Source organism: Panthera uncia, chromosome D2, assembly GCF_023721935.1.
Source record: "Panthera uncia isolate 11264 chromosome D2, Puncia_PCG_1.0, whole genome shotgun sequence".
In the NCBI taxonomy this organism is placed as follows: Eukaryota; Metazoa; Chordata; class Mammalia; order Carnivora; family Felidae; genus Panthera; species Panthera uncia.
The window spans coordinates 31,287,293-31,310,209 of NC_064818.1; the positions used below are offsets into that span (position 1 = coordinate 31,287,293).

At 45.5% G+C, this 22,917-nt stretch overlaps 1 protein-coding gene and 1 non-coding gene across 2 annotated transcripts in view; one reads left to right on the top strand and one right to left on the bottom strand.

The window, feature by feature from the left end:
* PSAP (prosaposin) overlaps positions 1-22,521 on the bottom strand; it is a 33,287-nt gene extending 10,766 nt beyond the window's left edge. The window contains exons 1-5 of the mRNA XM_049646168.1: positions 22,408-22,521; positions 5,275-5,408; positions 2,414-2,488; positions 1,701-1,826; positions 392-592 (exon numbers count right to left, since the gene is read on the bottom strand). Of these exons, the coding sequence (XP_049502125.1) occupies positions 392-592; positions 1,701-1,826; positions 2,414-2,488; positions 5,275-5,408; positions 22,408-22,447 (576 nt within the window). The 5' untranslated portion in view covers positions 22,448-22,521. The remainder of the gene's footprint in view (positions 1-391; positions 593-1,700; positions 1,827-2,413; positions 2,489-5,274; positions 5,409-22,407) is intronic.
* Positions 3,746-3,851, top strand: LOC125933554 (U6 spliceosomal RNA). Its single transcript, XR_007460986.1, has one exon. It is a non-coding gene; the product is annotated as a U6 spliceosomal RNA (small nuclear RNA).
* Positions 22,522-22,917: the final 396 nt, after the last annotated feature.

The following is a 22,917-nucleotide window of genomic DNA, read 5'->3' on the forward strand; positions in this document are numbered from 1 at the left end:
TTTTTTTTTAAGTAATGTCTACAACCATTGTAGGACTCGAATTCACAACCCCGAGATCAAGAGGTGTACGTATACTCCACCAACTGAGCCAGCCAGGCACTCCAGCTCTGTGTTTTCATAGGCTCTGAAATTATCAACAGGCTTATAATCAACTGCGCCCTGATTTTAATAAAATTTAATTGGAACAGAGAGAAGCCCTTGCATATTTTAAATACCCCAAGTTCTTCAGAACCTCCATGACACAACCATTTGAAAGGCAGCTCATCTAACTGCAAGATCAAATGAAGGAGTAAGTCCCCAGCTTGAGAACTGCACACACGTACCGCCCCTCTCATGCCTCATCTCTAATCCGACAGAACCGGGCCCTAAGTGGCTGGGCCTACTGCCTTACCTTCTGCTGGGGCTCGCTGTGGGGGCCGTCCTGAGGGTAGAGGAGGAGGGGGATGTTGGCCATGAAGGGAGCCACCACCTCAGCCACATCCAGTTCCGGGATCTTATTGGACTCCAGCTGTTTCTGGTGATTCAATTCTGCCAGGTGCTTCTGAAGAGACTCGCAGAGATTGAGGGCAGAGCACACTTCCCCAGGATGACTCTAGTGAGGAAAGAAGTCCAGCTGGAAATCCTCTCCCCAGAGGAAAACAAAACTGCCACCTGGTGCCTGAGTCCCTGTCCTTACCTCGTGGCCTGACTCACACACACAGGCCTCACTCACAGGTATTTCCAACAAAATCACCTGCTTCCCTCCCCACCTCCACTTTAGCAAATGACTCCCCCAACCCCACTCCCAGCAGCTCAAGCCAGAAACCTAGAAGACATTCCTCACTCCCCCCTCTGTCCCTCCCTTCATCAGCAGGTCCACTCCATTTCTCCTCTGAAACAGAACGTGTCTCTGTCCGCCTCCACTGGTCCATCACATCTCACACCAGACTGTCCTGCCAGCTTCCCCCCTTCTAACTCCCAATTGGTGGGACCTACACATTTAAAGAAGGCACCTATGATCATGTCCCGCCTCTGCCTCTCCTTGAACCCTCCAAGGACTTCCTGCCGCACTTGCAATCCTTAAATAGAGCCTAAAAGGCCTTGCATGGTGTGACCCCTGCTAGTCTCGCCAAAACCTTGGTCCAGTCTCAGGACCCTTCCGCCCCTCTGGCCCTGTTATTTGGGCACCTCTTCTTTCATAGCGTCTTTCAAATTCCACAGACCCGGCTCCTTGTTTGTTGCTGAAAATCCAACAAGTAGCACACGGTTTATGCACAGCAGATGCTTATTTGAATGAAAGCAGAACACCCTGGTAGCTGAACCCACAAGTATATTCCCCGAATTATTCTTTGGGATAAAAATCACAGAAATGAAATGAATTGCATGCTCAAAGGGAGAGCTAAAGATCTGACAGGAGTTATCAAATGGGCACATGTAAATGTGACACCATACTTACGATTTTACACCACATTTACAATTGAATCAGTTTACAATTCCTTCAGTATTCTGCAAGGTCCCATTTCCTGCACCCTTCCCAACGCTTGAAAGTTACAAGCCAGAGTGTTCCACTGGGCCCAAGCCCTCTTGGAAGTCAGAACGGTAGGAACAAGCTATGGAGAAAATCCAAATCCAGGAAAAGACTTTCCATTCTAACCACTCCATTCTGGTCCAGCACCTCCCCAGGCCCCGAAGTGCCCTCGAGTCTACTCTCCACCACGTACCATCTGTCCTTTAATCATGTCCAGGATGACTGGGAGGTAGGTGTCGACCATCTCCTTGCATGAGGCAGACAGGTTCTGGTTAGGTAGCCAGTCACAGGTCCTCTCCAAGTACACGAGGATCTCTTGCTAAAGGGATACAGACAAGGGCCAGATCAGGATGTGCATCTGCTCTGCCGACGACTGAGAGCACAGGCCCTCCACGGCTCCCAGCAAACGGCAGCCTCGGGGAAGAACCCTGGGAGGGGGCCAGCGGGCAGCCCTGGCTCCATCAGACAAACGGGCAAAAAGCAGACATTCCTCAAAATACAGCCACTCTGACTTGCAGTCTCCTGGGCATGGGGAATTTTGAGCAGAGATGGCCCAAACGGACCTACAGGTAGCGACCAGCAATACAAAAGCCCCCATCAACCATCAAGCCTGGGCACTGAACACCTAGGCCAGGGTCAGCAAGCTAGAGCCCACAGTCTGTTTGTGTATAGCCTGTGGCCAAGGATGGTTTTTACATTTTTAAGGGATGGCGGGGGGGGGGGGGGGGGGGGGGGGGGGGGGGCTAAAAATCTATGTAACAGAAGTATGTGGCTCACAAGATCTGAACTACTTCCTACCCGGGCCTTGACCACTCCTCATTAGACCCCCAGAACCACAGCTCTTTTAAGGAATGGGTGCACACGGCCACTGCTCGCACGCGGTCACACACACTCATGGCAGCTCACCTCAGTGGCATTGTCTTTCAGCATGTCCCCAGCTGCAGTGATGACATCTTTGCATATATCACAGGGAAGGGATTTCTAAGAGGAAAGAACATGAGGGAGAGAGATCTGTGTTTGTAGGATGTAACCCATGCCGTACACAGCTAAAAAGGCCTCTGGGCCTCTGTCCTGTTATATCTAACCAGGGGTGTCTCACACACCAGCACATCCCGGTTCCCCAACCTAGACGAGAAGCACAGGGACACCCCGGGGAAGGATCAGGCAGGACTGCCCAGAGCACTCTGTGCTTCTACAAGACAAATACCCTTTTCCTGTGCCCTCCGCCCCTCAGCACCTTACTCGGCACACACGGCACAGGCCAAATTTCACATTATTGCTCACAATAGCTCTGGGAAGAAACTGAGGCTCAGGAAGGTAAAAACGAAAGCAGCAGAAATCAGACAAAACCTGTCACCTGGGAGCAACATCATTAGCACAGAGTGAAAGGGGCGGGGCGTGTGCAAAGAAGCAAGCCCAGCCGACACCAGCACGGATCCCTGCACTCTATCTACCTTCCACCTCCCAGGCGCTATGCTCAAGTAGAAGCCACATCGCCACCCCAGACCTTCGAAACATCCCACCGGCCTTCTGATAAGCCTGGGCACCTAGGGCCTCACATGGCCCAGGACATGGAAATTCTACTTGGTTCTCAAAGGCTGTAAGGAGCTCCCTTCTTGAAGTCAACTGATTTTCAACCCACGAAGAGGGAAGGAACTAACATGTCTGGGTGAGAAACACCTGGGATTGACTCAGCTGCACTGAAAGAAATCAGTTTGAACCTTTGGACCGAAGGCTAATACTGTGCATGGGGCCATCCAAGAGAGACTCCGGCCCCCAGGAGACTGTCCTAGCAAAAGAGAAAGAGTTAAAGTCCTCCCTTGACACACTGAATTTGAAAAGAGGAAGCCATTTGAAAAACAAGATGAGAAGCAAATTAGAAACCAAATCAGAAAGTATTTTGGCCACAGAGGATAGTGTTCCAGTGAATTCAGAAACGATTTCTGCAAGGACAGCGTTTTAATTCCTCTTCTCTTAATGAAGCAGCACTAGTAGCCGCTCATGACAGGTTTTAGACGTGGAACTCCACGCAGTCAAACGTGGCCCGCACCACAGGAGATGGCACGTCCCAGAGCCAGCTGCAAGCATGTTGTGCAGCAATGGGTACACAGCCAGCAAAGCTCAGGCGTCTCCTGAGAGGGCTTAAGTCCCACACAGAATGCACTTGAGCACGCCCCATGAGAACCCTACATTAATATGCTCTGTTTAACACCGTTTAGATGAAAACTCCATAGCATCGTGCTCACTTCAGCAGCACATATGCTGAAATTGGAACAATGCAGAAAAGATTAGCATGGCCCCTGTACAAGAGGACACATAAATTCACGGGAGTCTTCCATTTAAAAACAACAACCAAAAAAAACATCAAGGGGACAAAAAAATCTATAGCAGCTGAAGAAATTTTTGTGATAATGGAAATAATCTAAAATTTTCAGTATCCAATAGAGAAACTAGCCCCATGTGGCTACTGAGCACCAGAAAAGAGGCTAATACCAATGAAAAACCACTTCTAATTAACTATTTACTTTTAAATGTTTTATTTTTGAGAGAGAGAGAGAGAGTTCACACATGAGCAGGGGAGGAGCAGAGAACAAGAGGGACAGAGGATCTAAAACAGGCTCCATGGGACAGCTGACAGCAGTGAGACCGATGCGGGACTCGAACTCACAAACCGCGAGATCATGACCTGAGCTGAAGTCAGACCCTCAACCAACAGAGCCACCCAGGCACCCCTGAAATTTTAACTTAAATTCAAATAGTCACACATGGCTAATGTCTACCTTACTGAACAGCACAAGTGAAATGCAACACTTTCGTTTTAAGTATAAAGAAATGCAGAGATAACTTATCCACATGTACAGCAAAGCTAGCAACAGCAGCAGACACCCATCTTATTTAGGAGCTTGATGTCCACTCTTCCTTTAAACACACTTACTTGAGCTTTCTTAAGGATAACAGTACACTGCAGGATATAAACAACATATACAAAATGGATTTTTAAAATGACCCACTGACTCACAGATAAGCATGTTAGGCAATCATGTTGCAATATAAACATATCTAATCAGTATATGTTGCCCCTTAATTTTACCATGTTATAGGTCAATTATCTCAAAAAGCTGGGGAAAAAAAATTTTTTTAAGCTGGATAAAAATAAATTTTCTCTCTCTCTCTCTCTCTCTCTCTCTCACACACACACACACACACACACACACACACACACACACACACCAGCAGATTCTTTTCCAGTGTGGCTATAGCTAAAAATAAAATTTTAAATCACTACTAAGCTTGAGGGTCTGAATCTATGATCTGCCTGTCTGAGAGAGACAGAGAGAAAACACCAAAAAGTGGGGAAGGATTTGAAAAGCTTAGCATTTACTTATTTGGATGACCAAGGATGGAGCTGTGTCCGTGGCACCCCGCCTGGGGAATGGAGGCTGTGAGCCGGCCGGCCCCTCATTGGGAGCGGATGCGTGGGGCGCACACAGAGGCCCGGAAAGCAGCACGGCGCGCACACAGAGCTGGCCACGGGCAGACCTCATCCTCTCACTGCCACCGGCAGACTGAGTGACCCTGGGGGAGCAGAACTAAACCTCTCTAAGTCCACTGTGTGGAAAATGGGTCCACCTGCAACGGGTCCCGCCTCCTTCGCAGGGTCCCCGAGAGGAACAAACCAAACGAGGCAAAACAAAAAAAAAAGCCTTGAAAATGGCAGCAGCTACAGCTGATACGAAAAGACCCAGCACAGTAGCAATGGCACTCACCACCGTCGGCTTGTTCCAGACGGTCTGCAGGCAGTGCTTCACGGCCCCGCACTCAGCCGCCGTCTTCACGTTCTGGCACCACACTGCCGAGCCTCTGGTGCATTCTTTCAGTCCTAGGACAGGGCTGGCTAGAGCTGAAAGACAAACGACCATGAGAAGGTGGCCCCCCTCTCTCACCCACCCAGGGTGAAGGACTAGCCTGGGCACAGAGCTGGAGAGCAGGGCACGCAAACCACACGGCACCACTGGGTCCAGGCGAGACGCTGTGTGACCATCTAGGTCAGTCTAAGTCAAGGGCTGGGAGGGACTAATTTGTCTGGTTTGCTTTTCTCCTCTCAAACTATTGTATTTTTAGTTTATTTATTCTGAGAGAAAAGAGAGGGAGGGAGAACACGCACAGGGGAGCGGCATTGAGAGGGAGACACAGAATCCGAAGCAAGCTCCAGGCTGTCAACACGGAGCCTGACACGGGGCTCGAACTCACGAACCATGAAATCATGACCTGAGCCGAGGTCAGATGCTCAATCGACTAAGCCACCTTGGCACCTCTCCCCTCAAACTATTTCTAAACAGTATCAGGCCTTTTAATCTTTATAACCTTAATTTTAATTTTTTTCCATGCAGTAATAACAGGAATTACAGGATTTAATTATAGAAAGAAAAAGTTTTTTTTTTTTAATCTGTGGGGGAAGTAAGATTCATATCCTTATTACAAAAAACAATGATTCTTAATGTTCTAGAAGAAGAGCCCTTTTATAAATCTAACTGTGCATATTCGCACATAAACAAGTTTACTAACAAAGAAAACTACATAATCCGCTTTGGTATCAGTGAACACATGTACACTCAACACCAGGTGCATAAAACGACCTTACTTCTGTTGTGGTAATGAAAAAAAACGCTCAGGCAGAAGTCACATGCACAGAAATGAAATTAGGGGAAAATTCAAGAAAGGTACAACATCACCCAGGACCAAAGAAACCCACGCTACAGCAGGAAGGTGCCATATTTGAAAAGTTAAATCAGCCAATGGAGGGAAAAAGTGACAATTTTGTAGTAAAAGATGCATTTGTAAGGCTGGTAAGTGTGACCGCTAAGGACTTAATATATGAACGTATTTCAAAAACTGGAAAAATAAAATCCCTCTTCAAAAAGTAATCCACTTCTAGAAATACATTTTAAGGACATACAGCAATCCAGGAGGCAAAATGTGATAGGCATAAATATATTTATTAAGTGTAATTCACAATACTAAAAAACTAGATGTAACCTGAAAAAACTGTGTAGCTGTTAAATAGAAAAATGGTATAATATATCAAAAAGGAAAAATTCAAAAATACCTATATTTCTTAATACAGGTCTACAGCAGCCTTCACTCTGGAACAACCTCACCTCTACCAAACAATTCAGCTAGAAAAGAATAGAATCTATGAGGCTACACAAAGACGGATGATGGTGCAGGAGGCCGACCCCAGCAAATACCCACCTCCCCCTGTACACAGGAAACACATGGCCCAAGACTGAGAAGGAAATCCCAGAGCCACCTACAAAGTACCTCGAGAACCTCAGGAGTCATGCGGCACTTTGCTTCAATTTGTGAGCCCAATGAGAAGGCACAGTGAATTCTACAGACATGTAACACACAGTACACAAAGAATGCCTGTTGGTGGTAGGTACTCTCCCTCCAGGGAAGGGAAGACAATGAAATGCTGTCATTACGAGCTTTTCAACCAAAGCTATATTCCACAAACGATTCACACAAAGACTGAGTCACAGGTGTCCAAAAAGCTCAAGCCAGATTATCTGCACCCTTTCAGACACCAGCAAGTGAATGATTCATCTCCTGCCCAGGTGATAGCCTTCAATGCCCCTTGGCGGCAAAAATCACATCCATAACCAGTCGACAAACCCAACAGAACTAGCCGCATTCCAAGTCCAAGTTGGCTTGGACTCTGGTTTCCTGAGGAAAACATGCACCAGATTCAAAACAGTACACACGAATCCCCAGATGGTTCACAGATGTTTAGCACCTATAAAGTAGCCAAGCTAGGCTGGGGCCAGTCCTCAGCTGTAGGTCTGGGCAAAGGGGAGGAGGCGTTAACTGTTTCACAAGGGTCAAGGCTCTGAGAAGTGTGGCAGTCAGAGACAGCACACGGAGCCAGCAGGTCCCAGCAGAACCTCCCACGCTCCTTCCAGGCACTGGGCCCTGGGGAATCCTGAAAACGCCCAAGACAGACAAACTGGTTCTACCTCTAACTGGGAGAAGAAAGCCGGAAAAATAACAGGAAGCTACAAAATGAGTCTCTAGGCAAAGGAATGCACAGTGATACACAGGGAAGCCAGAAAGAGGATGGACATCAGCACACCAGAGCCAGACAGGATTAAGAAAGGCAAGGCCAGTGAGCAGTCCTCCCCACAGAAGCCCTGACCACCACCCTCTATTCTCACAGACGCAGTCACAGAGAACTCTGATCCAGGGGGGTTTCTCCAAAAATCCCGACCAGGAATTGGCTTCAAGGGCCAAAATCTATCAGGCTTCAAGAACCGGATGCACTATCACAGGCCCAAGAGGCAACAATAAGTTGTAGCTTATTTATTCCTTCTAGGAACTGGAAACAGTAACCATTTTCAATAACAACTTTGTTACCAGTTTGGGCCAAACTCTTCTGGACTAAAAAGAACCTCGGGCAGCTGGTTATCTGAGATTTGTCCAGCTAACAAATCACAAGTCATTCCCCAATCTCCACAGTTACTCTTACCTAATAGCCCACCTCAGGACTTTCAGAAGTATAAAGTATGCGTGCGTATGCTACCAAATCTGGGAGGCCTATCAAGTCATCAAAATCAAGCCTAAAAAAAGATTTCATGGACACCGGGAAATGAAACTGAACTCCCAGCTGGGAATTAAATTCTCAGTAGGACGTTCCCATGTACCTCCAACAGAAAGCCCAAGTTTTTAAAAGTGCGTATCTTTATAAAAATAGTCTGTGGTATACAACGAATGTGATGTCCTAAAATGACCCAAGCTACGTTCACAACCGTGCGTCCTCAGGACGGCTACCGTGAGGCTAAGACGCAAGCGTGGGTGATGCCGATCCCAGTGAGCTACCTGCTGAGGTTCGGGCACTTATTTCAGGAGCTGATCCCCTGTGAGGGAACCAAAGGGTGGGTCAGAACACTCGTGAGACACGAATCCTTTTCCCGGAAAATATATTTGTATACGAAAGCCTCACACCATTTCAGGGAGCTCTCGGGCATCTCTCAGGGAGATCCCAGCTATGGACCGAAGGGCGGTAAAGACAAGCCTGGTTTTTCGCTACCCAAGCGGGAAGACGATCAGACTCCCCTGACTGGGAAGACAGTGGCACTCCGGCAGAACAAAGTGGGGAGACAGGCTCTGTGACCCCACGTGAGAGGCACGGACACCCAAAGGGAGAAACAAAAAACAAACACAAGGAACGAGGTCCCTGGGGCCGCAAAATTACTGGGGAGCTGGAGGAGGCTTCTTCACAATGACATTTGTGAAGGGGCCCCTGACGAAAGAGAGACAAAAGACCGGCTGAGAGGGGATGGCTGAGAGGGGATTCCCGAACGTACCAAGGGAGAGAAACCTCCTCTGTCTCTTCAGAAGCCAGCCTGCAAAGACAGACCTCAGGCCCGGTAAGAGGGCCTCCGCCGGCAGGCTCGCACCCGTGTGAAAGAAAGCTCACCCTGTGGGCTACAGCTCCCGCCAGGGTCTTAACCCAGGGGCGATGTGGCAGAACTGAAAAAGAGGTGGGAGATTCAGACGATGGGGCACCTAACTGGAATGGAAAGCGATTACCAATGTTCCAAGTAAGAAGTGGTAGCAGCGGGGCTGAGAGAGGAGCCAACAGAGAGATCCCTACAGAACAGACAGCCAGGAAGATGACACTCCGTGTAAAACTTAAACGTGGAGAGCAAGGGCCAACAGCACAAGGATGGAGGTGGTGGTCAGAAGCTGCAGCTGCGGGCCCACTGACAGGCGGCGGGGCTCAGGCCTGTGTGCTCCGCTTCCCAGGAGACAGGGACAAGCTCGGCAGGTCAGGAAGGCGGGGGCACGTGACACCACTCCCGAATCCCCTAGAAGACTGCAGGTGCTTGGCTGGGAGAATGTTGCCAAGAAACAGTCACCTTCAGAGGGAAAGGGCACCTTCCAGCGATCACACGAGAGCGGATCTGCTCTGTGCGGTTTCGGACCCAGACCTCAGAGCAATAAAGAGGTTAAGAGAAGCAGACCACAGCTCGAGATAGGGGACACCCACAGGGTTACAAAATGGGAATGGGATGCCTCGTTAGCTGATGACCTGTCCGAAAGCAGAAGCAACCAAGCAGAAACCAAATACCCAACCTACAAGGAATTCTGTGTAAGAGAAATTCTGAGTGGAGAGCAGGGCTAAGTCCTTTGGGGCTACACGTCTTCACTCTTGTAAAATGAGGCAAATGACCTTTTCAGTGTTTACACATAAGCAATACATAAAAATCAGCGTAAACCACTTTCTTATCAGTTATTTCTCAAAATGTGTTCCCAGCAAAGCCTTCATCTCTATTCTGTCTCCTACACTCTGCCCCCAAATACCAACTTTCTTCTCTACACCTAGTTTTTTTTGGTGTTGTTGTTTTTAATGTTTATTGTTGAGTGAGAGACAGAGTGCAAGCGGGGGAGGGGCAGAGACAGAGGGAGACAGAATCCGAAGCAGGCTCCAGGCTCTGAGCCGTCAGCACAGAGCCCTACGCAGGGCTCGAACTCACAGACCATGAGATCACGCCTGAGCTGAAGTTGGCACTTAACCCACTGAGCCACCCAGGCGATCCCCAACTTTCTTCTCTTGAGGCAATATGCTGAACTCTAAGAAAGTTCTTAGAATGTGTGCCTGGCCCACTGGAGAGTTCTGATTAAATGTGTCCTATTAAGACACAAACACTCCTGAGGACAAACAAGCACTACCTCTCTCAGCTCCAAGGCCTGCCATTTGAGCCCTCAAAGACAAGAGGCTAGTACACTGAAATTAGAGAAATTATCACTTCAGAGACACTAAAACCCTACAGGCAAGTTCCATTTCATTAAGGAAAGACAGGCTTTGTCTTAAGACACAAGATTTCCATTGTATTTTCTCAGCAAAGGGATGGGTGCACTCTGTTCCCTTTTTACTCCCCAGGCCTAGAAGAAAATAGACATGTTGTTTTTGTTTTTTTTTTTTTAATTTTTTTTTCAACGTTTTTTATTTATTTTGGGGACAGAGAGAGACAGAGCATGAACGGGGGAGGGTCAAAGAGAGAGGGAGACGCAGAATCGGAAACAGGCTCCAGGCTCCGAGCCATCAGCCCAGAGCCTGACGCGGGGCTCGAACTCACGGACCGCGAGATCGTGACCTGGCTGAAGTCGGACGCTTAACCGACTGCGCCACCCAGGCGCCCCGAAAATAGACATGTTCTAAACAATTCCACATGTAGGTCATTTATAAAAAATAGGCTACAATGGAATTTTACTGTATTGAGAATGGCTGCCATGAGCTACACCAGAAACGGGCTCTGCGGCAGCTCTTGAGTCTAGATCTAGACAAAAAAACCTTAGTGGGCCTGGAAGGCAGAGAGAACTCACTAGCGCCACATGTGTTTTAGGTGTGATGGCTTCTTGCAAAAAGAAAAGTAAATTTTGAAGCTTAGAAAGTGAGACATCTAAGGTAACTGACATCACCATCTAAATTAAATGTTTTTCAAATGTGGGATACTAAAATCAAGATCTTCCTCAAGTCCCTCCCAGATGACCTTCAGCAAATCAGTCTCCTGAGCTTGTTCATCTACAAAATGAAGACGCAACTACTGGAGTCACTGAACTGCTGCTGAGAATCAAGATGACATCGTTGTTATGCGTTTTCAACGACCAGAATACATCTCTCAGCCACCATGCCTTCACCATCATCTCTCTGGCATTTTAATTTATCCGCATAACTGAACTCCCCTACCACACTGGCTTTGAAATCAGTCAAGGGTTCAGATCATGGCTCCACCAATTCTAGTCAGGCGACCTTAAGACTTCAGTCTTCCAATCTGCAAAACGGGCCTATTGCTAGTACTCCCAGGAGTTTGTGAAAATTAACCAGTAACTGTAAAACACGGAGCTAGCATGCTACAGGAGTGCAGTAAGTGCTATCAGCATCATCAACATCACCTACAGTAGCAACAGCAGGATCTCTGATCCACTACCTCACCCCAAATGGTTGCTCCCACAAACAGTAGAATCCAGGCTGTTCTGTTTACTCTGCAACTCATCAAGTAATTAACTGGCAGCTCGAAGACCTAAAGAGTTGTATCCCCAAACCTCAGAAGCTGTTGGTTAGTCACAAAGAGTAAAACAGGCTCCACCAAAAGCAGCCCAGGAGTTGATACTACCTACGTATGTGCTAAAAAGAAGTTTTGCATGAGCAAGAATGAGAGGTGCCCAGTGGGTTGAGCGTCCGATTTCGGCTCAGGTCATGAACTCACGTTTCATGAGTTCAAGCCCCGCCTCGGGCTCTGTGCTGACAGCTCGGAGCCTGGAGCCTGCTTCAGATTCTGTGTCTCCCCCTCTCTCTGCCCCTCCCCTGCTCGCACCCTTTCTCAAAAATAAAGATTAAAAAAAATAACAAATGTAAAAAAAAAAAAAGAAAACAAAAGCACCCTTGAAGCCTGTACTTTTCTGGAAGGGTGAGGAGGCAATAAGACAACATAATCACTGCCCTCAGCGGTGGTGTCTACTAAAAGCCAAGACCTGGACAAGTACTTTCACCACAATCTCCAAAATATGAGGGAAAAAAGAGCACCCCTTTCTCAGGAATTCTGTGAAAATCAATGAGAAAGTAGAGAAAGGACCGAGAGTGCCTGGTTCCTACGAAGCTCAGTTAATTGCACCTAACTGTTCATGATAGTGGACTTGAGGGAAAGAGCCACCAACAGAAGGCATTCACGTTCTAATTTTTATATTGTGGTATAATTTTCTCCCAGGTTACCTTCAAAGTCAGAAAAAAAGCTAAACCACCAGTTTCAGGGAACAATTACTGCCCAATGTGGCAGAAACTGAAACTATATTCCACAGGGTTAATGAGACTCAAACTATCAGGAAGTTTAAAGCTTGTTTTTCAAAGCCCTGTTGCTCCCAAATCAGCTGTTGTTTCTTTTTCAAACCCCACTAACAAATCCACTAGCTATCCCTGCAGAGGCCTGAGCTGAAGGTCACTGGTAAGGTTCCAGCCAATGAACAAGCAAGCCCTGCATTCCCTACCAGTGATAAGGAGCCCAAGACCTCATCCAGTTTATCCGGGCTCTTGGAGCATGCACATAGCCCCTCTCCTTGTCCTAAAAGGACCTCCTGATGTCAGGACTCCAACTTTGCCCTATTTTATGTCTTCACCCTAAAATGAACATGAACAATAGTAAGTTTCATGTATGTTTGCTGAATGCACATGCTCCATCTTTCCTCATCAATAGTCATGAGTTCCACCCCCCTCTTTTCATCAATATATATGTAATCTCAACCCCTATAATTATAAAAAAAAAAAAAAAAAAAAAACCTTGTTCTCTGCCCCTTCAGAGAGGCGGATTTGAGGCCTGCACTCCCATCTCCTTGGCTGGCTGGCTCTCAAATAAAGCCTTCTCTTGCTGCACACCTGAGGTCTCAGTGATTGGCTCTGTTGCATCTGCAACAGATGAACTTGGGTTTGGTTACAAGACCACAAATTACTCCTTATGTCCATTCTCCACTCCTTCCAGAGAACCATGTTAGCTATAGACATGCCTGCCAAGATTTAAAAACTACAAGATTAAAAACTACATTTCCCAGTCTCCCTGGCGGCAGGGTCTGGACAGGAAACCACATTCTGGCTAATGAGATGTTAGCAGAGGTATCACATCTTTAAAGGCAAGTGTGATGGCTGGATCTTTAGCACTCGTGATGGACATTAAGAAAGGGACTAAGTCTGAGTTCTTCTGGAAGTAGAACCACAACACTGCCTGGCTCCTGAACTTCCTGTGGAAGGACAGGGACAGTTCTATCACATTTAAGCCACTATTATTCTAGCTCTCTGTGGTCTGCAGTCAAACCTAAGCCTAACTAAATACCAGCTTAATCTATTTTATTCACCAGAATAGTCCCCAAATAACAAGTCTTTTATAAGGCTTACCTCCACTGAGGATATTTAAAAGCCCACATACACAATGTAATTACCAAAGATTTTCAAAAACATTCTCAGAAAGAACGGGACGACCTTTCCTAGAAGGTATATTTTATAAGCTCTATGTGTTAAAACAATCAGCCTTATTATTTTAGCCATCGTTTTTCCTTGTAAATATCTTAAGTAGCATATGCTAAATACTGTTTGGAGTCTAGTTGCCCAAAAAAAGGATAACAGAAAATACAAGCAGCTTCCCAGCACCAACAATCAGTGCATACATTCCACAGGGCAATGGATCTGCTGCCTGGCTAATTTAACACCATGGCAACAGGCAGGCTGCTAGGAAACCAAGAAAGGCTAACCCCGGGAGGGCCAGCATCTACCGCAGGTTCCCTCCATTCAAACATTTCCCAGAAGAATTCACGCACTTAGATCCCCTAAGAGCAGGACATAAACGCACTCAACACTGACTACTCCAGCAAAAGGCTGGTGTCACAAATACCTTCTACGGCAAAGAGCACTTGTCTCTTCTTTGCAGGATCCTGCTTTTGGAAACATTCTGATGAGAAGAATAAAAAACACTGCCCATTTAATCACTCAGAAGAGCATATGCTCAGAGGCAACCTGCCTTGATCTGAAGAAGGTCCAAATATTCCTCTTACCACAAAAAGAAATCCGTGGCAATAAAGGTCTCAAGTTCGCCTGGCTGACATCCCATCACCTCTGGCCCCAATAAGCTATTATTCCTGTTATGTAAGACAAGGTTCTTTCTTCCCTGCTTCTCCTCTCCCTCCTTAGTTTTTCCCTCTTCTTGTTCCTTCACTCTTCTCATAAGTGAGATCATTCCAGGGCAAAAAAACTGATCTCCATGGAGAAGGCAATAGAGTCCTCGGGTAAATTAGCTTGTGCAGTGATAACTGAGACACCGAGGGACAAGAACGCAATCCTCTTAGATTACACAAGAGTGATACAAGTGGCATAATTAATTTTGGGAAGGGAAATTCCTATCTAGTTCATTCAAGAGCACTCCAATCCAACAAACTGCTAGCAAAGCTCTTCTTCCAAAGCGTCAATCCATCAGCTGATGATCAGAGATGAAAGTAAATCACCTTAGATAAGATGCTGACACCAGTGGACCGTGAAGAAATGAGCCCCTGGCAGGACCGCCTAGGATCCGGTCAGGTGAACGGGTACAGGCGGAGGTCAGCGGCACATCTACACGGCTCTAGACCCGGCCCAGGTGTGCAGAGGAGTCGATTCAGTCAGCCAGAAGCCGGCATGGGCTCTACCTCAGCCCTGCTGACAGGCTGGGTGGTCTCTCCACATCCGTAGAAGACGGTAATATGCTAAGAAAGATTTCACGCGAGCCCCACTAATAAGGAAACTCAGTGTTCCGGGCTTGTCCCACACGATCAACTAAAAAATCGCAGATACGTGCGTGTCAGCTATAAATGTAACTCTGACTTACCTTAGTTAATGCTCTATAGGAATACCACCCTTCAGCCTTTCATCTGAAGGGCCGAAACCTAAACTTCAGTCCATGGCACAGATAAGAACAGAACGGTAGAATGCCCTAGCACTCTGATTTCGTTGCTCTTATCTCACAGGTCTGTTGTGAGGATTAAATCAGTGTTAGGCAAAAAGCACTTTAAAAAGTACTGGGTACACAATAAACCCTCCGTGTTAGTTACGATGCCTGTAGTTCCTGCAAATCAACTATTACCAGTAGTTCTCAAAGTATGGTCCAGAGAACCCTGAGGGTCCCAGAGATTTCCTCAGGGGGTCTGTGAGGTCAAAATTCTCCTAACAGTAATAACACCAAGGTGTTAGTTGCCTTTTTCACTCATTCGTTCCCAAATGCGCAGTGGAGTCTTTCCGGAGGCAGCAGACTGAATGCAGAGGCAGCACAGAATCCTGTCAGGTGTTTGAAAAAAACACTGCAAAATTGTAGAACAAGCCATTCTCTCACTAAATATATTTGTGTTTAAGAAAAGTTATTTTTCATGAAAATTATATTAACACGGGTTAATGGGTTTATCATTTGTAAAGGGTTATTTTTTTAAATTGCCAGCTTAATTTGTAAGACGGTAATATTGAAAGCTGCAGCCCACATCAACAAAAGCTCTTTGGGGTCCGTCCATAACTCACAAGTATACAGGGATGCGGAGACCAAAAGCTTGAGAGCCACCGCTTACAACAACCCATATCTGGAACCCAGAGCAGGGGAAAGAACTTCTCAAATTATGGCTGGTTCCCTTTTCAGATTTACCTCAAATCACAGCCACCACAGGATTATCTAAGTTCTGTTAACCACAAGGTATGTAAGTTGTTAGGTTCCTATGTCCCTACCCGCCACGTAATATCCTAACAGGTTTGAGGGTCCCCCTAATCTGGACATAAACTATTATAATGGTCAACATTTCACTTGAGCTCAAAGTCACTGATCTGTCAACCCCTAGACACCAATTCTAAAACTACTTTCAGTAAATAAAAGACTTTTTTTAATCGTGATAAAGACTTGACACCATTAACCTACCAGCGCCTCCTGAGCTGAAGTCTACTCGGCCGAGCTGAAGTCTACTCGGCCGCACCCCACACCGCCACTTAGCAGCGCTAAGCACCTACTACGGGCTGAGCACACTCAAACATGCTGCAGACACGGCAAGTGATCAAGACGACAGATATACACACCACAGAATGCCCGGCGCTGGGGAATGCTAGGAAGAAAAATGAAGCCAAGTCAAAAGAAGACAAGACTAGAGCAGGACAGCACGGCCATGCAGACAGCGCGGTGAGGAATTCTGACGAGCCAACAAATGAGCAGACAACTAAGTGGAGGGAGGAATCCACATGGATTGTCTCGGGAGGAAAATGTTCCAGACAGGCGGAACCCAAAATGCAAAGGTTCTAAGCAACGGTAAGGCACCAGAGGCTGGAGAGCGGCCTTGACCTGACAGAAGAGGGAGAAGAGCCCTGAAAGGTGGCCAAAGGCAGGGTGACGTGCAAGCCTGCAAGACAAATTAAGTTTTAACCCATGAAAGACAGGAAGCCCCAGGACCCTCTGGTACCAATGCCTACACTTGCAGGGGAGCACCCCATTACCACTGAAGAATTTTTTTTTTTTTTTACCGTAATAAGTGACACCACAAAGACTAGCCAGAAGAACTTTCTAGAGTATCTCCTTCAATCTTATTTATGAGATTTCCATTAATGCAAATAATTTCTTTTCAAAAGCAGCATCTGCCCAAATATGGCCAGGATTCAATTTTAAAATTTGGAAGTGTTATTAGGATTCATCTCACTTTTTCAGAAACAAAGATGTTCAGCAATGAGGTTAACGAAATTGACTCATACAGGGGCGCCTAAGTGGCTCAGTCAGTTGAGCATCCACCTCCTGATTTTCCGCTCTAGGCCATGATCCCAACCGCAATGGGCACCCTGCTGTGTGTGAAGCCTGCTTGGGATTCTCCCTCTTTCTGCCCCTCTGCCCCACTCGCATGCTCTCTCTCGCTCTCTAAAACAAAAATAAAAAAATACAATGAAACCCTCTGTAACTATTTTTTAAACAGCTGGGAGGAAGGAAGAGATTAAGACATGACAACTAACTGCAGTGTGGTACCCTGGATTTGATTCTGAGATTAGTGGGAACATTGCTAACGGCTACAAGAAGTTTGCAGTGTAGTTAATGACACTGTCACAATGTTCACTCCTTACTTGTGACAAATGTATAGCGGATACATAAGATGTTAACAATAGGGGAAGCTGGGTGAAGAGTAGATAGGAACTCATCACACTATCTTTTTAATTTTTCTATAAATCTCAAATTATTCTGAAATTTAAAAGACAGGTCTATCCATACTAGCATGAAAATGCAAACTTAATCACTCTTTTATAAAACTGGCAAAGTTTGAAGTCCGACAATATCAAATGTTATTGATGCAAGTAAAATTGCTTATACCATGGGAATATAAATGGCCAAAATATGTGAGAGGAATTCAGCAATTCCTAAAGTAAAATATGTACAGTCCACAACTCAAAAATTCTGTTCCTAGGTGTATCCTCTAGAAAAATGCCTGTTCATGTGCACAAGAACACTTACAGAAGGAGTTTAAGAGAAAAAACTAGAAATAACCTAAATGTCTAGCAACAGAGTATACATGATGTAAATGAAATGCTATACTGTAGTGAAAATGAAAGAACCACACATTATCAACATGAATGAAGCTCATTAGCCAAAAAATAAATAACCCAAGAATATATGCAGTATTTGTACAATGTTTAAAATACCCAATACATACCAGTCATACTTACATGTATGAGAGGATAAAGACCTACAGGGGAACGATAAACACCAAGCCCAAGAAGGTGCTTTACAAAGGGAGGAGGATTTGTTAGGCCCGGTTTCTTAACCAAGTATTGCACACATGGGTGCTCATTCGAATTATTCTCCCACTTTTCTGGATGTCGACAATGTTCCACATGTGAAAAAGACCAAGCCAGTGTAATATGTTTATCACATACTTGTTTTATAAAAAAATAAAATAAAAACATTTTTTTTACATTTGTGTTAAAAAAAAAAAAAAAAAAAACGAGAAGGGGGAACCCCACACAATTATATGCTGCTCTGGAAGGCTCCTAAAGGAGCTAGTACCAAGCTGTCTCTGGGAAAGGTCTGGGGGACACTGGTGGGATGGAAACGGGCTTTTTACCCTTCATTTTTTTCACTACTGGACTTATTCACTATGTGCAGCTATCATCTAAACTGTTCGCCCCCATGTATGGACAGGGAAACCAGAGGAGAGGACTTAAAACAGGTACGATGGTTAGTAACAACGGGCCTATATTATGAATACTCGGATTACCAAAACCAGGCCCTGATCTGCTAGACTGCTGATAAAGGCTGATCTAGCTACACACCAAGTCTAGCTAACTAGCATATAGACTTCCACCCCTCTTAACTGCTGACTGCCTATACCCTCGTTTGTTTTCCTGACCCAGTAATTACATACAGCACACATATTTATAAGTCAATTTAATTGTTTTATTAAATTTAAAACATTCTTTGAAATGAAAGAAGCCAGGGGATATCACAAAATCAAGGGCAGAGGAGAGTCGCCTGTGCAGGTACAGGAACACTGACAAACATGATATGGTTTTCATTCGTGGTATAGCAGCCAACCTTACAGTATGTACTACCTACATCCTTCCAGAGTGAAGTCCTAAAGGGTCACGGCAACCTTATTAGATCAGAATGATCAGTAACCCTATCTTGCAGATGAGGAAGCACCACTGTGTAAGAAACTTGACCAAGGTCGTACAGCTGTCAGTGATGTGATAAAATTATTTTCCATGGTATCGTCTCAGTCCCATTATAATTACAAATTCCAAAAGAAAACATGGAATTTACAGATTATTTATCAGTACGCAAACTATTACCCAAAGACATAATTCTGGTTATTTTCTGGAATTTCATGGAACAAAACAAAAAGCAAAGCAAACTAGTACTTCTGCAACAGCCAAATTCTTCATCCCAATCACTGTCTTTTTCACCATTATTTTAAAATTATTTAGAAAAAAAAAAAAAGGCAGGGTAACATAATTAGTATTTTCTGTTGATTTAAAGAGAATCTAGACCTTCCTTTCTCATGGCAGAACCAAATAAGAGCCAGAGAGCAAGGCTTCCAGCTATCTGGAACGCCCATGCTAGAAAACCGTTTCCAAAAGCTTGGCACACACTTGCCCAAGTGGCACAGTCTTGGCTTAGAGAGCTTCCCACGCCTCTATCAGGTGCTTTCCCCAGCAGCACCCTGTCCGCCCTCCCTCCTCCCCGTCTAGTCAAGCCCCAGTCTGGCCATTCCAGTTTCACAAACCAAGAAAATGGAGGAACAAGTTCCCCTCCCCTGATCTAGAAAAATCCAGACCACCCAATCCAACTTGTAGAATATATTGGATGTGGCTTGTCAAATGCAATCACTCAATCCAACTTGTAGAATATACTGGATGTGGCTTGTCAAATGCAAGTAAAGCAGTTAACAAATCCTTGACTGGTTAATACAAATAAACCTTTCATGAATAACATTAATATTTTCAGAATAAAACTGATTATTGATTGAAAATTGAGAAATCAGATTTATCCAAAATTCCTGTCAGGTGAGAACTGAAGTTGTGTTGATATTCAGCAGGCTACACCACAAACTCATGTCTTGAATCATCATGAATATGAGCTTCCAAATGGATTTTTATACATATGTGTGTGTGTGTGTGTGTGTATATGTATATATATATAATACATATATATACATATATAATACATATATACATATATATGCATTTTATATACATATATACATGTATAATATATACATATATGTATATATACATATACACATATATAATATATACATATATGTATATATACATACATACATGTATATATATGCATTTTATACATGTACATATACATATAAAAATACCTTCTAACATCCCCCGAGAGCCTACCTTCCTCAGTATTGGGCAAACACCATTCACATGGTTAGCCACCACCCAAGTGACAGTAACAGGGCACCTAGGTTTCACTGAGCACATACCACACCCCAGGCACCATGCCACGTGCTTTACACACATCACCTCATTAACACTGGCCCTGTCTTTGTCCACCACAGGAGTCACCCAACAGTATGCCTTACCATGGCTCCATTTGCAAAAGGTTCAAAAACAGTTATTTTTTACATCTATGGTGCTGGAAGCTAACAGAGTGGTTTCCTTTGGAGCAAGTGAGACAAGGCAGTGAATGGGTGAGGTACAGGGGATCTGATACTCTCTATCCCTTGACCTTGAGGGCTGCTTAAGGTGGTTATGTTCGCTCGGTGGTAACCAATCAAGTTCTACACCTCACAATGTGCATGTTTCTGGTATGCAAATTACAACCCAGTAAGTTTGTAAAAGGTAAGTATTGATGAGAGGCTACAGAAAGAGCAAGCACTGTCAGGAGTCCTGGGTTCTGATCCTGACCTCCCCAGTACACGGCCTATGATTTGGGAGAGTCAGCTCTGGGGGCGCATCAGTGTCCTCATTCCTTACCAAGAGGTTAGATTAGATGTTCTCCAATTCTCTCGGTACACCATTACTTTACTTTCTTTATCAGGTGGGGGAAAAGGAAGGACCACTGGATGAGTCCGAAAATCTCAAAAGCAAGGGTCTCCATCACCAGGTCATGATTAGAAGTACAGGACGCCACTGCACTAGAAACTCATAACCTTGGGATAATCCTAAAGGCCGGGCAGCAAGGTTAGAATAAGGCCTAGAATTGTAACATGGTCCCATTTACTCAAGTGTTCAGGGAAGAGGGTCTCTTGGTTAACTAAATATTCTGGTTAACCATACTCCCAAGTATACCAAAGGAGGATTTTACACTTCAAAAGAAACAAGTCCCTTTCTAGTGATTTTTGAATGATTCAGAACTCACAAAGGTCTTGTGAAGAGTGACTCACTGCCAATAGGAACTGTGATACTGAACAAAAAATTGTTCTCAATCAGTGCAGAAAATTTAGACTAGTATTAGTTTATTACACAGATGATGGAATAGCAAATAGGATCAACCCCAGAGAGAAATACATTTCCTTCAGTGACTATAAAATCAAGTATCTTTCTTTATAAGCAGATCACCTTTCACAACCTACAAGTAAAACAAGTTTAAGAGCGTGGTTTAAGGTTAAGACACATTCCTGGGAGGTGCTGAAAGCTACCAGAAGAAAAACATCTTCAATTTATTTCATCTGTTAAGTATCTTATTTCTTCGGTTTTCCATCAACTCTGTCATCCATTTTATTAGTTTATCGAAATCTTAACAGTTGCATGATAGAATGGAAGAAAGCTCCTGATTACAGTTAACTAGAAACAGAAACTGAGGTTGGCCCTAAAGGTCGGGTTTATTACCTTTCAGTGTATTTCCTTTCCTTTCAGCTGCATTACCTGAAAAAACCCAGACTTGGGATCCTCTCCGTATATAAACTAAAATCTGGCTCCACAACTATCAAACTATAAAAGTCTGATAAGTACTCAACCTCACTCATTTCCCTTTACTAGGATTTAAAATGAGCACGAGTTTGGAGGAATAAAGGTCACAGTAACATGGGGAGGGCGGAAGGGCTCCTTCTAATTCCAGAAGGCCACGCGGCTGGTCCCCAAGCATTGCCTTAATAGCCTGCAATGATTTTAATAACCATCAGTACTATTTAAGGGCAACAAACAAGTGTAAGAATATTCCTGTGCACAGGTTCTCACGTACTTCTATGTTCCCCCAAAATAAAGGCCACTGCGAAAAAGGGCCAGCGGCTGTGCCAGACATTTTAAAGGAGGTGAAATGTGAATTTCATTGCAAAATCATCCGCACAAAACCCCTTATCATCTGATTCAAGACGTAGGATCAAGAATAAAATATCTATGTAAAGATAAACATCTACATAGATGACATACTTATGTGCTTCCTGCAACCTCAACATTCTTTAAAACTGGGGCAGCTTGAGGCCAACGACCTAAGTGTGTCCCAATGGATGAGGCTCCAGGCCATCTCGATCACGTGCACCCAGCCCAAGCACAGCACAGGTGCAAGAGGGGTCACCCTCCAGGCCCACTCCCAGAGCTGGGGGGAGGCCGCGGCGACACCAACTCGAACCCCGAGGGAGATACTACTTCTCCCGTCCTGCCCGCCTAGCCCACTCGCCCCGGCCCTTAGTGGCGGGCCCGGGGGCTTCTAGGAGACCGGTCTGCCAGCCGCCTCCCATAGCCCCTCCGCCGCCCCGCAGCTATCTGCGCTGCGCAAGCGCCTGCGCAGTGAGCGCCCCTCGTCAACCCCAATAGAGGAGGGCCGAGGCCCGAGAAGGTCCGCTCCAGAACGGGTGGATAGCGTTCTGCGGGGAACCCCTTCCCCAGACTGGGGCGGGGTTGGGGTGGTCTCAGGGCTTACCCGCGCCCAGGCAGCTGGCCAGGAGGAAGAGAGAGTACATGACGACGCCCGACTCCGCAGTCTGCAATGCGGAGCGTCAGCTGATTTTCAGCGGCTATAAACCTGCCCCGCCCCAAAGCTGCGCACTGCGCAGGCGCAAGCTCCGCCCCGGCCAGGCCTGTCTGCGCTCTCCCCGCAGCCTGACTCAGCGACGCGCAGGGCGCCTGCGCGACTGGAGGGGGTCAGGTGGAAGGAGGACGAGAGGGGGGATGGGACGAGAGGGCGGATGGGACGGGAGGGGGAAAAACAAGTGGTGGAAGGGAAAGGAGAGGTCGTTCGAGAAGAAAACTAGTACTTGAATAAGTCAATACTAGAGACTTTATGTGTATATTTTAAGCCTCACATTTTTTCAGTGAGGTACCGCTTTCCATTATTATAGAAATTACGTAGAAATAAATTTCTATTCAATTTTTCAGGTGAGAATCCAAACTCAAAAAGGTTAATGACTTTATCTAAGCTTTCAAGGTCATT